Source organism: Neofelis nebulosa, chromosome 13, assembly GCF_028018385.1.
Source record: "Neofelis nebulosa isolate mNeoNeb1 chromosome 13, mNeoNeb1.pri, whole genome shotgun sequence".
In the NCBI taxonomy this organism is placed as follows: domain Eukaryota; kingdom Metazoa; phylum Chordata; class Mammalia; order Carnivora; family Felidae; genus Neofelis; species Neofelis nebulosa.
In genome coordinates this window covers 6,394,947-6,411,246 of record NC_080794.1, presented here as the reverse complement: position 1 = coordinate 6,411,246, position 16,300 = coordinate 6,394,947, and the positions used below count along the sequence as shown (strand labels likewise).

Here is a 16,300-nt window from a genome sequence, read left to right as displayed (position 1 = left end):
ATCTGAGCCGAAGTCAAGAGTCGGATGCTTAACCGACTGAGCCACCAGGCACCCCTGAATTTTTTTTTTAAACAACCCTAAGGCCCCTGAATACCTGGGATGTGATCTGTTGTATCCTGGTTCTTTGCGAGAACTTTTAAAATTCTGCTGCTTTATTTACATGAGCAGATCCATGACATGAATGATCTTTATCAAAAACAGGGCAAAGTTGGTTTCATTTTGAGTCATCTGCTCTTGGAGTCAAAATCGGTCCTCTGAGTCACTGTCTTGGTGGTCCCGAGCCAATATCAGATGAAAATCTGTGAGTTTGAAAATGGCCCCCTTTCAGTTGTGTTCATACCCACCGACCTAAACGGCCCGAGTATAGTTTCCTCAAATCCAGGTTAATGATCTGAATTCTGTTCAGCTGAACATCCACATTATATTTCTATCCTCTTCTCCATGCATTTAAAAACCACTTGCCCTGGGGCGCCTGGGTGGCTCAGTTGGTTAAGGATCCAGCTTCCACTCAGGTCATGATCTCGCGGTTTATGAGTTCAAGCCCCGCATCGGGCTGTCTGCTGCCAGCACAGAGCCTGCTTCAGATCCTTGGTCCCTCCCACGCTCACACATTCTCTCTCTCTCAAAAATAAACAAACATTTAAAAATATGTAAATAAAAAAAAAATAAAAACTACTTGCCCTAATTCCAAAACTTTCATGTAAGATGAAATCCAAAAACACTTGGAGTCTACCATAACTTCCCCAACCTTTCCATATTTCGTAGACCTTGGTTATAATTCCTACCTTTATAATAATGGCAATAACAACTATTTTATATATGTATATATATATAGACAGAGAAAGAGAGTTGATATTACTAGTTACTCCAGGGTCCCCTAACGTGTCATTGAGCCCTTGAACACTGTCCACCCTAAGTGCAGAGCTAACACCTGTCTCTGTCTAAACCCATAGTGTTTTCACATCTTTGGTCTGTTCCTGTCCCCTCTGTTGTCCTGGGCAGAGTGGGAGGTGGTCAAGCACTCTGTGGACACAGTCCCCTGGTCCTGAGGGGGAGACGGCCTGATTTGTTTATGGAAGATGATGTTTCCTAGCTAGGGCAAGTTAATATAATTTTGGGGTCACCTTGTGGGCAGAGGGCAGATATAAATAAGGGTTGGAAATTGGGGCATGTCTGGAATATCAGGGTTTTGTTTGGATAACTAGAGTGAGAAAGAGAACCTTCTTTATTTAGCTCAAGGCCGATAGTAGGGGTGCCTGTGGTAGGGGGGCCAAGGCAAGAATATAAAGAGGCAAAGAGAAGGAGTGGAGGTCCAGGAAATGGGAAATCCGGATTGTGGAGTTCTAGGGCTTTCTACAGGGAGCTGATTGACGGTTGTGGAAGTTGAGTTGAGTTGAGATACCACTGCCAGTTTCAGCTTTGTCTCCGGTGCTCCAAACAGGTCTCTGAGGTCTCGGCCTCTCCCCTCAGTCATTACTGCCACTGTCTTGGGCCATCGTCTCCACCTGCACCACCAGTGGTGGGCTCCCAGGGTTGTGCTGGGGGACCCGCTCCCAGCTGCTCGCCTGTGCGCCCTCTTCCTTCTCTGTTCAGTTGCTTGGTCAGCGACCGCAGTGTCCTTTATCAAAAAAGTTCCTCCTAATTAGCAAATAGATAGCATGTGTGCCCGTGCTGCTAATGAGAAATAAACCTTAGAAGCACAGGGTTAAGCAATTTGGTGTGGACCTATTGTTGTTAGATTCACCATTGTTGGGCTTAATGAAACTTTCTCCAGATTTCTGTCATTTGGTTCCCTAGCAAGACTCTGGGTATTTTGTTTTAATCAAAGATGCATGGGGGTTGGCAGGGTGAGATGAAGTCAGTTTTCTACTTGCCCTCATATGTCTAGGTAAATGAAGTCACCCTCCTGGGCCTCCTAAAGGTCATTTATAATAGTTTAATAGCTGGAAATCGGTTCCAAGGGGAAATACGTTTCAGTGTCATAACTCTATCTTTTAAAAACCATGAAATGTGAGTGCAGCATAAATGGTGGCACAGAACAGAGCGTCTTGTACAACAGCATTCTGTGTGTGGGGCCTCGTATGACATCTGTCCCCTCATCCCGGGCCCCTGTCGCAAACACACGTTACGAGGTTCGAGCGCTGAATGGATTTGGTGGCCTGGCCGGAGCAAGGCCAGTCAAGTGTTGTTTGAGCATATGTTCACTTAAGGCATCTTTTTTTTTTTTTTTTTTTTTAAATTGTGTTCTTGTTCTTTTGTTCCTTTTATATTTTTTTATGTCTGTTTATTTGTGAGAGAGTGTGTGTGTGCGAGCAGGGAAGGGGGAGAGAGAGAGGGAGACACAGAATCCCAAGCAGGCTCTGCACCGTCAGCACAGAGCCCGACATGGGGCTCGAATTCACAAACCATGAGATCATGACCCGAGCTGAAATCGAGTCGCACGCCTCACAGAGCCACCCAGGCGCCCCTCTTTTGCACCTGAAGTCAGCCTGGTACTTCTCTGTGTTATGCCACTTAGTGAACATCCAGCAGGGACTGCGGTTGGCAGCACCTTTCTGAGCAAATGTTCTCAACATCGAAGGAACAAGAAGCTGAAAAAGTGCACAGGCAGCTCAGGGACAGCTTTTCATTAAAATATTAGCGGTGTCATCGCCTTGGCGTCGCCGTGTCTCCTTGTACGGACGCACTGACTTCCGTGTTCCCTTTTGCCAACAGGACTGTGGAAACAACCAGCTTTGATTTGTTGCTAAAAACAGACGACGACTGTTACATAGACTTAGAAGCTGTGTTTAATAGAATTGCCCACAAGAATCTGGACGGGCCTAATTTTTGGTGGGGAAAGTAAGTTAAAGCTTGTTAGCCACTTGGCCTTCAGGTACCTGATCAAATGGAATGAATTTATAATGAAATGCATAAGCTGTCTTTCACAAGCAAAACGTGGTTGAGCTGGGCAATCCCCCTCCTAGGCTCCTGGGTTACTGTATGTTGTTCACCAAGTAGAGGGAAATTCTTCAAAATGAGAAACCTCAGGCTCATGTAATGAAGGAGGAGACACGATAGGGCTTTTATCCTCGTGGCCCAGAAAGAAGTGGTTAGAATAAATTGGTGACACATTTCTTGAAACCGCTGCTTCTTTAGAATACAGTATGGATTGATGAGGGGTTTTTAGCGTACGTACACAAGATGGTCTGGCACTTTCAGAAACCCCACAAACGTAACCTTGAGAGAATCCGATAGACCATTCTTTTGTACGCCACACCTGCCAGCTGGAGAATTGCTTTTCTTAGACTGAAAAAACACTTCTCATTCTCTCCTCACCTTTACAGCTTAGCCCTCTGTAGTGATAAGAAAGGGGTGCGGCCTCCTAGTGGTAGGACAGGGGTCAAACCAATACGAAGAGACCAACTTGTTTTGAATCTCAGTTTCAGACTGAACTGGGCAGTTGACCGAACCGGCAAGTGGCAGGAGCTGGAATACCCCAGCCCCGCCTACCCGGCCTTCGCCTGCGGCTCGGGGTACGTGATCTCCAGGGACATCGTCCACTGGCTGGCCAGCAACGCGGGCAGACTGAAGACCTATCAGGTGACTCGGGATCTCTGACCCAAGAGTGTACAAGCTTCACCCAGCCCAGGATCCCATCGCTGACACAGAGCCGGCGTTCCCCAGGGAAAGCATGTTAGTCTTTCTGGGTAGGATTCACCCTCAGAGGTCAGGGATGCAGTCCTTGCCTTCAGATCCTGGCTCTAAATTCTATGCCTAAACCTTTTCTTGAGCCTGCTTGTTTTCAGACTGTATTTTATAAGTATAGTCCCTGGAGGAATGGAAGGCTTGACATTCCTAAGAAGGAAGACAATAGAGCAAGTGTTTGCTTTCTGTTGATTCCGGTGACGGTGGCAATGGACAAGCCGCCCGGCTCTCGGATCCACAGTGTCCTTCACACGGTCGTGCTGGAGGTTTAAGGCCCATGAGAAGGGCGGACCGGCCACTTGCTATATTGTCTCTGGTCTTCTCCTTGCGATGTGCAGTTCATGGCCGCTGGCTTTTACTCTGTGTACAGGTGTTAATACGGTCTTGGCATTTGCTGGTAGGATAACGAGAAAACAAGTAGAGGATTACGAGAACGTGTGGCCTCCCGTTGAAAGATGATACAGCATTTAAACTTTTGCCTTTAAACTTCACGGGGCACGTACAGGGTGAAGACGTGAGCATGGGCATCTGGATGGCCGCCATAGGGCCCGCACGGTACCAGGTAAGCAAGCCTGACGGGGGACTGGCCCCGTCACTCGGGGGGCACTCGGGAGGCGAAGGTCCTGTGTCAGACGGGCACAAACAGTGAATTGAAGATGACTCACAGAGCTGCACTCTCGATTGAATGCACAGTAATCCACATAGGTTCGCATATAGTATTTTTCTGAGTTTAAGCCAAAAGTAAATATTCTGTAAGTTTTCCTACTCAGAGAAGAACTGGGTTTTATACGTTTGGTCAGAAATTCTTTGCCGCTTTAAAACTTAAAGAACCAGGCGCCTGGCTGGCTCAGTCGGTAGAGCATGCGACTCTTGATCTGAAGGTCATGAGTTCAAGCCCCGTGTTGGGCACAGAGATTACGAACAACAACCAAAAAACCCTCAAGGAATCAGCTGGCTTAGGTTTCCAGCAGTGGTGGTTCAAGGACCCTTCAGCCCCTCTGATAGAACTAAAACACTGTAAGGTGTCTTTTAAAATAAACTGATCAGTGAGCCAGGAAAAGAAATGAATTTGCAGAGACCAGAACAGAAATAGCCCTGAGAAGACGGCAGGTATAAAGCTGGGGTTTGCCTCCAAGAGTTCTGTTGAATTTTGGATTCTTGCGGCTTCCACTTTGGCCACAGAAGGTGGGCGGTGGAGGCACGTGCAGGGTCTGCCGGACACGACCCCTGCGTGGCGCCCCGGCCCCAGAGCAGGGCACCCTCGCTGCAGGGGTGAACGGGAATAAACTCCCACCTGCTGGGTCAGCTCTGACAGTCTGTGTCCTAGTGAAGCCCAATCTGACTTAACTGAACACTGAAGCTAATTTTCTGTATCTGCTAATTGTGCTGTCCGTGGTCTCTGTGGGCCTGAGTCTGTAGTTTGATGTTGCTTATGGAGCTTGTTTCTTGATGTGCTGAGAGACCGGTGTGTGTGACCTCGTGTTCCTCGGAAATGGAGGTCTGTATTTAAAACTCCTTCCACAGAGGGCCTTACCGTCTACTTGAGTGCATTACCAACGACTGTGACTCATGCTGCACACCCACCCAAGTGCAGGCGGGGTTCTAGACGCTCAGGGTCAAGGCTGAGACCCAGGTTTTGTTTTCTAAGTTACACACACACACACACACACTTTCTCCTTCCCTCCCTCTAGGGGGTCCTGGCTGTGTGAGTCCCCGGGGCCCGTGGCCTTTTAGAACCCAGCAGGGCCTTCGGCGCACACGTGGACTCTAGCTCCTTTCCTCTGCCACCAGTTCAAACATGCGGTGAAAAGACTTGATTCTTTCTAGCATCTTTATGTTCTTAGACGGCAGGGGTTTCTCAGGCTCTGTTGTATCACTGGGAAGTAGCTGGTGGTCAAGAGTCAGTCCTTCCTGTTCACCTTGCCGGCATCTGCTCACCTTTGCTACCCTCGCCGTGACTGACCTTGGGCAAAGTACCGCACACTCAGTCTCTCAATCGTAAAAGGGAAAGGATTCCTACCTCACAGGTTTTAGGAGAATTCACTAGTATTTATTTATAAGGCGCCCGCTGCCATCCCCAGAATACCGTAAGCTTCCATGGGAACAGCTGCTGTTACCTCTTCTCACAGCCGCTGGGAAACTTTCCGCTTGCCCTTCCCAGGCTTTCTGGTCACAGAAATCCCCCCGCTGCCGCCCCCCTCCCGCCCCCACCTGCGGTGGTTTCGGTGGTTCGCACGCAGGTGTCTTTGAAGGCCTCTGCCAGCTTTCGTGGTCTGATCTTCAAATCCGTTCCACGGCTCCCAAGTTCACCTTTGTTTTTCTCCAGGACGGCCTGTGGCTGTGTGAGAAGACGTGCGAGACGGGAATGTTGTCCTCACCCCAGTACTCCCCGCAGGAACTGACCCAGCTGTGGAGGCTGAAGGAAGCGTGTGGAGACCCCTGTCAGTGCGAAGCGGCCGGAGGAGGGTCGTAACTCGCGGTGTGTGCAAGCGAGAGTCTGAGGAGAGCCTACAGTTTGGCTGTCGATTCCATGTGTCTTTCGGGATTGTTCTAGGTTGGCACTTTTTACCTGTAACCAATGTGATATTTCTAAACGTGTGCACAAAATTTCCTTTTTAAAAACCGACTGCTACTGTAGCATAAGAAAAAATTTATTTCTGTATTGGAAGAACATTTGAGAAATACCAAATTGTTTTATAAAACAAAAAAGTTTCTAAAAGCTGATGTATCATTTCTAGTTTATAATTCATTACTATCACTTTTGGTTAAAATTTGGCCTAGTTCAGAAATCTTGAGTAATGACAGAGAATGTGAATTTCAACCTGGATTACAGAATAGTTCCATAAAGCATAATGAGGATAATTAAGGGCCAAAAAGAACTCACAGAATGCTGTGTGGTCACTGATACCAAAGCTTGGGGTTTCTGGAAATGTCTGAAGTGGGCAACTTGAACTTGAAAAGGAACCAGTCGACTCGGTTCAGGACTTTGGTTTTAAAGTTCACTTATTAAGTGGGCTAATTCAAGTTTTCTTTTGCCATTTAACACAAATCCTGAAGGTCGCAGTCTGGTACTATTGAAAAAAACCTAAAATGTGGATATAAGTCAAATACCTCTCAGGGTTTTAGTGACATAGGGAAGGCTACTGCTTAAACAGTTGACACTTCAAATGAGTTTTGCTTTCCTCCTGTCATTGCCCGATGGTTCCCTACTACGCGTGAATTCCCATCAGAGCTGGTCGTCATCTGTAGAAGAATATATGCCCAGTGTAGGTGCAGCTGCAGGAAAAAGCATGGGATTCGTTTTTGCAAGTACTCTAAAAATAGTGCAGCAGAGAAGAGAGATCATAGCATATGCGTTACACACAGAAGAGGTGCCTCCCTGAGTTCAAGGGACATTTTCCAAAATGACCTTCCAAGTCCTTTTGGTAACCTTTTAAACTAGTAGCAACAGTGGAATTCCATTAAAACTGGTCTTATGCTGGACCTTAACTGTGTTCAGATTTCATTAGACTAGCTAGGTTCTATTTAATATTTAAAGTAGCCATGAACCATAAATATGAAATAAAATCAGAAAGTCATTAGCAGTAACCAAGGCTTTGCACCTACTGTTATATATATGCCTAAAAATGGTCTCTTCCCAATGAAAAATACCACTTTTTCTCTACTTAGGGCAAGTTGTAAAACCTCTTCTTCTGACAGAATTGTTCCAGAGAATCATTCCTTTCCAGTGAACCCCAGTCATGATAAAACAGTGGAGTCTCTGAACTTGATTAGTTGGCTGTTACCATCGCACTAACAGGTAGTCTCCGTTTTCCACAGAATAGAACTGTAATGACTGCTGGTCATTTTCTAGCTCAATCTCTCTGCCAGGCATCTAAAAACAGAACAAAGAGTTAATACATCAAAGATGTCTGTTTTTCACCGAGAATCCAGCCGAGTCACAAAGAGCCCCAGCTGAGTGACGCGTCTTACGGGGGGCGGGACCTAAGCTTCACTCTGTGTTTCGCTGGGCAACTTACTTTGGGACTTTCGTAGGACAGCAGAAGTTCTGACACAGGCACTTTGAGAAGACGTGACAGCAGTCCCTTCACCTTCTGAATGGTCATGGAATCTGTCAAAAGACACACCCTCAGTTCCCTTGAATAACAGTTCCGTGTAAAACGAGCTCATGTCACGTGACAAGCCCACAGTCGCAGTGACTCAGTGTTCCATCATTAGGGAAAGGCTCACCTGCCCTGGGGCGGCCAGAGCCGGGTCCACACCACCTACTGGACATTCGGGAAGCTGTGGGAAACGGAGCCAATGTTTGACCTAAGTGCCCTTGACAATGGCTTTTCATTACCATCTCAGTGGTGTTTAATATTTCCTCCTTACTCTGAAGAAACCGGAAATCCTATTCTCTGCACAGAGGAGTAAATGTGAGTGAAATCCTGACCTTCCTAAACCTCTGTGATCACTCACTTCTGGATGGCTGAGAGAACGCTGGGGCGGGGCACCCCGAGGACGTCTGTCCGTCCCTCTGCCTTGGTTTCCTCCCTGGGGAGTGAGGGAGGCCCAAGTGGTCTATAGGCTCCCTTCGAGCGCGCCCAGTCTGTGGGGATTAGGACGTGTAAGTGCGCTTGACATGCGAGGGGGATTTACTCAATGAGCAAATGCTTTGGTTTGTTCAGAAAACGCTATGAACTTCTTTCCAAAGATGGGTTGTGGTAAATACTGGATATTTTGGTGATGAGAAATAGTTTCTCTGAAGCTTTAGCTGGAGGTACAGCAATAGTGTGGTGTTCCTACAAATATCACATGTATTCGAATATTTTTCTATCAAAAATGATTTTTGTAAAAGCTGTGTGTGTTTTTATGCAACTTGTCATAATAAATGTTATCTTTATTTTAGAATAAAAACTGGCCTTATTTATGTGTTGAATATAAACACTTAATTGACACTTGTAATTTTAATGAACGTAACTTGTTCTTTTACGTGTGAATCTGTGTAGATAATCTTGTCCTTTCAAAAGCCTTAGGTGGACCGGCTTTCCTTGTTTGGAGGGTGATCGGCGATGGGTTAACTCCTCCACAGCAACAGGGAAGACACGTTCCTAACTCACATCAGAAACACAAAGTTTGGTCACAAAACAATCCTAAGAAGAAATCTGCCTACTCGCACTGTGTCTTTAGAAAAACAGCAATTTGCGTGTAATGCTCTAAATAACAATACCATTTTTAATGTGAAAGTAACACGATTGTCTTCACATTTAGAAAATGTAGAGATGGTTAACTGTCCCTGTGCCTCCCCATGACCACTGTTAGAATTTTAACGGGTAGGGCGCCTGGGTGGCTCAGTCGGTCAAGGGTCCGACCTCAGCTCAGGGCATGATCTCATAATTAGTGAGTTGGAGCCCCACGTCGGGCTCTGTGCTGACAGCTCGGAGCCTGGAGCCCACTTCGGATTCTGTGTCTCCCTCTCCCTCGGCTGCTCCTCTGCTCGTGCACTCTCAAAAAATAAAATAGAACACTAAAATTTTTTTAAGTTTAACAGGTATACACTTCCAGGCGTTCCTCCGTTTCTAGAAGGATGGACAGGTTTCACCTGCAGTGGTCCATCTTTTCTCTCTTCACGCCAGTTCCTCTAGACCTGCACAGCCCAGCACAGCCGCTGCGTGGCTAGTGAGCACCTGAAGTGCGGGGAGTACGACTCAGGAACTGAATTTTATGATTTCAATTTAACGCGTTTAAATTGTGGCTCGTGGCAGCCATCCTGGACTGTGCGGCTCTAGACCTACTTCGTTCTCTTGAAAGATCCGTGATACGGCAATGCGTGGCCCAAACTCACTCAACCACTTATTTCTCCACCGGTGAACATCTGTTTTTAATTCTACCGTCACAAGTGCCCCAAGGTAGAATGCTCGGTTGTACCGTATACCCACACGTATGGGCAAAAGACGATGTTGCGGTCGTTTACATTTCCTTATGTATCACGTTTTGAAGAACAGTTATGTTGGTGGTTGAATAGTGGCAGCATGTGGCGTCAAAATTGATAGCAAGAACTGTTGCAGTCTGCTGGCTTGCTGCCAGGTTTCGAGAACACAGGACTCAGATTCTGTACTGCTCGAAGCAGTAAGTATTGCATATAATTTCTATGGAGGATTCTGCTCTCTGCTGGGTCCATCTCAAGATTAATACAAATCAGTGCATGAACATGGTGGGTGTTCCAGGGGGGAACCGCATCTCAGAAGAACTGGGACACAGGTATAGAGGGTGGAAGAGGAGAGGGTGAGGCCACACTGTCGCCATCAGCCTAGAGCCACAGTCACACGCACACCCGGCCACAGTCCTTGACGGATGGAGCTTGGTGGCCTTCCCCAAAGAAGCCCTTGGACAGAAAGCTGAACTCAGGGCTGACAACATTCTTGAGCAAATATTCCTCAGTAATAACCTCCCCAGGAGTTGATTTTGTGGGTCTGGAAAGTAAAGGGAAAAACAAACACGCATCCAAAGCCTACTACATTAACAAAAAGCTCTGGGTCTCTCACTGGTCCGTCCCCATGAGTGTCTTTACTGACAGTACTTAAGTCTGAAAACAGAATAACCAAAGGGGAGCCACTACTTTGAATTGCTAGTGATCTAACAGCAGAATTACAGATCACAGGAACAGAAATTAGACTGCTAAGGAAAATGGAGTAACACTGCTATTAAATGACAGTTACCAGTCAGAAAGGTACCCCTGTGAGTACAAACCCTTCCATAAGCGACACTGTGAGCTTGTAGGATTTGATAAAAAATTAATTTAAAAATAAATGTGAATTTACTACACTGACAGGCAAACAAAGAAAAGTCTTTTACTAGAGTCATTTATGGTGATCTACATTCCATTTCTTGGGCAAATCCTCACTGTTCTAAATTTAACCTGTTGATATTACTATTTAATTCTGAATCAAGTTTAATCTTGAGAATTCTTGAGAATTCACAGTATACTCAAAAGATGGGCTGTAATTTTTTCTAAGTTTAAGGTCACTTAGAGGAATCTAGTTTGTTGACACAGAAGTATTTTTTCGGAATAAAATGAATTCAGTTCCAGCAGCACTAATGTTTAGACGGAGTTCCGAAGTAGCTTTTCCAAAAGAAAACCATTTCAGTGTTTCCGTTAAAAGACCACGTCTGAGAACTTTCCACAGGGACTCCCGATCGGTAAGGAGTCGAGCGTATGAGAAGTCACAGATGTCCAAATAATTCACAGTTCGGGTCACTAGGACACATTTCCTGTTTTACGAAGGGATGGTGAGACAGACCTCAAGCCCGGTGAAACGGTCTCCCTGGGCCAGAGCAACAAGGCCAAGCCAGTCCAGCACTAATGACTTTGGCTGAAGATGTAAATGTACGCAGGGGCTTCTGGTTTAACGGGACTTTCCTAGATAAGCTGATATGGTTACAGGAGACTCGGGCTTCCGGGAAGGGGTTGGGGGGGTGGGGGGAGGACGATGATGCTGGCACGATCAGTTGTATTTCAGATCATAAAAGAGGAGTGAAAACCCACTCTAGAAGTTCAGACACTTTGCTTCCAGCCAACTCCTAGGCCAGCAATTCATAAGCGCAATGAGTGGAAAAGCCTGTTTTTCTTACCTGGCAGTTGTTTTTCTGTGACTTTCTGATCAACCTGATTAGGATATTTTATCTTCAGTGCTTGAAGGAAAAAAGGAAAGCGTGACTGAGACCTACTGTAATAAGGATTTAAATTACACACACACGTTAACAGTAGCTGACAAATGATAATGGCTGTTCAGTACAGCTTGGCTCAAATCCTAATAAAGGGTCTTACCGATGTTGAAAATCCCTTCTGTTAATACTTCACAGAATTCCTAACAACAACACAAATAGCTGGACCAACGTTCTAATGCCATCCCTTCTCCCCTTAATAGTCCTTTCCTGAGAATTTGGCTGTGTGTTCCAGTGTAAGAAAAGTCACAAATTTACAAATCACAAGTCCATTCACTTCTCACATACTGCCCATTTATAACACCATTAGGTGAATTGAAAGCATGAGAATTGCCAAATGTTCCAATATAAGAATTAAAATTCTTTTAAGATGTTTATTTTTGAGAGAGAGAGAGAGAGAGAGAGAGAGAGACAGACAGACACCAGGCATGAGTGGGAAAGGGACAGAGAGGAGGAGACAGAATCCGCAGCAGGCTCCAGGTTCCGAGCTGTCAGCACAGAGCCTGATGCGGGGCTCAAACCCACGGACCGCGAGATCGTGACCTGAGCCAGATTCGGACACTCAACCGAGCCACCCAGGCGCCCCCCAATATAAGAAGTTAGATAGGCTTGAGAATTCATCATTTCTCTAAAAACTGAAGTACTCACTTAGGTACTTACTTAAGAGAAACAATCCCTACTAGCTCATCACTATCTGTTTCCGCGCCTAAGGACGCGAATACAAATACGCGGTCTTTGAGTGTGAAGTTCTTACTTAGTAGCTGGTTTTTGAGCAAAAACGGCTGTCGTGTTTTGAGTTCCCCGTCTTCAGGTGCACCATATTCTGCGGAAGAAGAAATAAAAAAGGATGAGTGATAAGCCTTAAGCCACCGGAAGCAAAAATACAAACAGTAAGTGTTTGCATAGCCTTTTCCCTTCCGGGGATAAACCTCGCAGTGGCTGCCACGCTAACCTGGCAGCGGGGTCCTTTTATTCAGTTACCGGTTTGCTTGTTTATTTTTAGGAAGGGCGGACGCAACCGCTTGCAAGCCTGGGACCCCCATCACTGATCCTCACAGACGGCGCCCCGACTCGAGCTGGCAAGAGGAGGCTGGGCTTTCAGACGCTTAGGGCACTTTTTATTCAAAGTTTCACCTTTGCTAACCGTTCCCTCACATTCTGGGTCCTGAGAGAGAAGCCTGGTGCCATCTGGGACACAGCTCACGGGACACCTTCGAGTCTCGGCCAGAGCGCGCAACACCAGGCCGGGCGCTCAGCACCTCCCCCTGCCTGGGAAGGGGATCCCATAGGAGGACATCAGAAAAGCTGGAGCCTTCCTGCTCGAACTTCTGCTGGGCCAACCAGAGACCGCGTTTCTAGAAACACCCCCAAGTATCTGTGCTTTTGTCTCGTAGCGTTCTCAGCCGTGAAATACTGGGCCGTAGGCACAGGAATGCGTTAGAATCTTCCCTTCCCGTCACCTCCCCCCAGTGCTGCAGAATTCACCTAAGGTGGCCAGGAAATTGGGCCAGCTAATAGAGTGATTTGAAAGCAATTCCCATAGGCAGTTTTTCTTCCTCAAAGATCATGTTCCAGCCTGAAGCGCTTATGCGGTGAGCTTCTTGCATTAGGAAATATATATTAAAAAAAAAAAAAAAAGAAAAGAAAATCACATAAAAGTAAAATTTGGAATAATAAGTCAAAACAAAATGGAAAGCTACATCAGGGACTAAGAATCATGAAGTCATGGCTTCAGTGCCTGAGGACCCAGGCTGGTGAGGGTGAGGAAGAACCTTGTGTTCCCAGTGCCCAAACCAGTAGGGGACACGCACACGGGGAGCTCTCAGGACAGAGCGCTGAGCAAGTACCGTGCACTCGTCTGAACTTTCCTGGACGTTAGAATCAGCTGGGGAGCTTAAATGCCGATGCCCAGATTCTACCTTGACATCTGTGTGTTTTTTTAAGTTTCCTTATTTTTGAGAGACCAAGAGAGTGTGAGCAGGGGAGGGACAGAGAGAGAGAGAATCCCAAGCAGGCTCCGCACTGTCCGCACAAAGCCCGACATGGGGCTCCAACTCACGAACCGTGAGATCACGATCCAAGCCAAAACCAAGAGTCAGATGCTTAACTGGCTGAGCCCCCCGGGCGCCCCCTAATTTTTAAAATGCCCTCAGTACGTTTCTGGGAACACACACCCCAATGTTTATAGCAGCACTATCAACAATAGCCAAAGTATGGAAAGAGGCCAAATGTCCATCGGGGGATGAATGGATAAAGAAGATGTGGTATATATATACAATGGAATATTACTCAGCAATCAAAAAGAATGAAATCTTGCCATTTGCAACTATGTGGATGGAACTTAGAGGGTATTATGCTAAGTGAAATTAGTCAGAGAAAGACAAAAATCATGACTTCACTCACACGAGGACTTTAAGCAACAAAACAGATGAACATAAGGGAAAGGAAACAAAAATAATATAAAAACAGGGAGGGGGACAAAACAGAAGAGACTCATAAATATGGAGAACTGAGGGTTCCTGGAGGGGGTGTGGGAGGGGTGATGGGCTAAATGGTTAAGGGACACGAAGGCATCTACTCCTGACATCATTGTTGCACTATACGCTAATTTGGATGTAAATTAAAAAAAAAAAAATTAAATTAAAATGCCCTCAGTACAACCCAAGTCAAGACACGCTGGAGTGCTTCCTGCCCCCCTTAAAGGAGGGAGAGTACTGCCTCCTCGAGCAGGGAGTCGGGTGAGCACGCAGACACGAGAACTTCCACGCACAGCTGCTTTCTGTCCCCGAATGCCAACCTCTCTCTTCCGGGAGCACACGCCCTTTCCCAGCTTCCTTACTTCTGCTCAGACAGCTGCCTGCTTCTCTTTCCTAAAGGCAGTGGTTTAATTCTTGCTCCCAACTCACTGGATTGGCCCCAGGAAAGCACCCGTCAGCTATGCAGAGGAGTACAAAGAGACCCAGAGGAGAAAAACGGTGGCACTGAGGGTCCCCTTTGCTCCCCAGCTGTTCTAGCTGCAAGGCCGCTGGCAGGGAGGGGGGTGGGGGTCGCCGCGCGGGGAAGGCTCCGGGCCTCATGGGCCTCATGTACGTACTCAGGCAGAGCGACTGGTATCTGGGATGGGCTGCAAGAAATTCTTCATTTGGCCTGTTTTTGTCTGGATCCTGATGTCCGCCAGCCTTTTTCCATTCATTTCCAAATGCTTTTCGGTAATCAAGCTCAGCCCCACGCCTTTCCTCTGGTAGAATCTATATTAATGTGAATCAAAACAGGTCTGTTAAGGTGTTTTTTTTTTTAATGTTTATTTTCGAGAGCTAATAAACAAGGGGGAGGGGCAGAGAGAGAGGGAGGCACAGAATCTGAAAACCGGCCCCAGGCTCCGAGCTGTCAGCAGAGCCCGACACGGGGCTCAAACTCATGAGCCAGGAGATCGTGACCTGAGCCGAAAGAAGTCGGCTCCGTTGAGCCACCAACTGAACTGCCAGGCACCCCCGTTGAAGTGTTCTTCTAGGGAGTGTTTGCATTTTGTACCCTGTCCTTCCTCCACTCTTCACACACACAGAATAATCACATCGAGAGGGAAGACGCTTCGTATGGCTTTACCTTTCCTCGCTAACACGGACAGAATTCCAGAGTTTACTGAAGAAGAAAAACCAGTTTCGGTCTTACGCTTTTCTTCATGAGAGTATTTGTCCACCTGCCGGTGTGTGGGCTGCGGCAGGTGCCCTGGGCCCCTGGGGGCGCTGACACCACAGGCGAGCGGCCCCACTTGGGCAATCGGCTGAGGAGAGGACAGGCTCTGCGGTTCTGTGTCCCGTCTGCCTCTGCCCCCCCAGGAAAAGGAGCAAGTGCCCAGAATCCCTCGCCCCTCCTCAAGGGGCAGCTAGGCAACTTCTGTCCTCACCTGAGTAACGCCACCTCCTGAGGAGTCGGAAAGAAAGACTTCTTAGTACCGCACTAGGGCAGTATTTTACCATATGGGGGAAAAGCTACATCTGAACCCTTTACAAGATTCAGGGGCGCCCGGGTGGCTCAGTCGGTTAAGCGTCCGACTCTTGATCTTGGCTCCGGTCCTGATCCCATGGTTTGTGAAGTCGAGCCCCGTACAGGACTCTGTGCTGACAGCATGCAGCCTCCTTGGGATCCCTCTCTCCTTCTCTCTGCCCCTTCTCTCATTCACGCATTCACATGCGCTCTCTCAAACAACCAACCATAAAGTACCTCATCGTGATACTAAGCGCCCACCTCACATTTGTTCAGGGTCTTCAGCTGACCGATTTTGGCGATGATGAACTGGCGTGTGGTCTGTGGTCCGCTGCCTCCTTCCGTCAGGGGGTTTCTTACACAGGACAGAGCACGCAGACTCTGTAACTTATCCAGCTCATTGATAAATGACCACTGAAACCCAACGGAAAAAATACGTGAATATAAGCATGTTTCAGGCTACTTTCCTAGATGATTTGAACTAGCCAGAGAAAAGCCTGAATCTCCAGTTCCAATCGGAGGCACTGGATCTCATCATGCACCAAGCACCCACTAAGAAGACCGTGCACTTTTACTCTAGAACTGTGCCGTGTAAAATGACCGTCTGCTGACGGGTGAATTAAACTAATTTCTCTGTTAATATTTTTGGGTTTTCTGAGGAGTTTCACCCTGAGGAAGCACTTCTCTTTCAATCTAAAGTATCTTTTGACTACAGCAAAATAGAAAGTTTCTGCAGAGCAAGGGAAACCATCAACAAAACTAAAAGGCAACCTACAGAATGGGAGATCATCGCAAATGACATATCCAATAAAGGGTGAGTCCAGAATATGTAAAGAACTTGTAAAACCGAACGCCCAAAAGACAAATACAGTAAAACCTTGGATTGTGAGTAACTTGTCCTGCGAATGTTCCGCAAGATGAG

General features: G+C 46.9%; 2 protein-coding genes across 10 annotated transcripts in view; one reads left to right on the top strand and one right to left on the bottom strand.

Moving 5' to 3' along the window:
* B3GALNT2 (beta-1,3-N-acetylgalactosaminyltransferase 2) overlaps positions 1–7,497 on the top strand; it is a 78,157-nt gene extending 70,660 nt beyond the window's left edge. For 4 of the 8 annotated variants that reach the window (XM_058696210.1, XM_058696206.1, XM_058696209.1 and 1 more), the window contains 4 exons: positions 2,716–2,841; positions 3,423–3,582; positions 4,193–4,249; positions 6,014–6,415. In XM_058696210.1, the coding sequence (XP_058552193.1) occupies positions 2,716–2,841; positions 3,423–3,582; positions 4,193–4,249; positions 6,014–6,160 (490 nt within the window). In that variant the 3' untranslated portion in view covers positions 6,161–6,415. Of the gene's footprint in view, positions 1–2,715; positions 2,842–3,422; positions 3,583–4,192; positions 4,250–6,013; positions 6,416–7,356 lie in introns of those variants that run through there. The other 4 variants (XR_009252141.1, XM_058696208.1, XM_058696205.1 and 1 more) reach the window with 4 other exon arrangements.
* Positions 6,321–16,300, bottom strand: part of TBCE (tubulin folding cofactor E) — a 93,819-nt gene continuing 83,839 nt past the window's right edge. For both annotated transcript variants that reach the window (XM_058696202.1, XM_058696203.1), the window contains 6 exons: positions 15,640–15,792; positions 14,489–14,642; positions 12,149–12,217; positions 11,302–11,361; positions 7,707–7,798; positions 6,321–7,561 (listed from right to left, as the gene is read on the bottom strand). In XM_058696202.1, the coding sequence (XP_058552185.1) occupies positions 7,469–7,561; positions 7,707–7,798; positions 11,302–11,361; positions 12,149–12,217; positions 14,489–14,642; positions 15,640–15,792 (621 nt within the window). In that variant the 3' untranslated portion in view covers positions 6,321–7,468. The remainder of the gene's footprint in view (positions 7,562–7,706; positions 7,799–11,301; positions 11,362–12,148; positions 12,218–14,488; positions 14,643–15,639; positions 15,793–16,300) is intronic.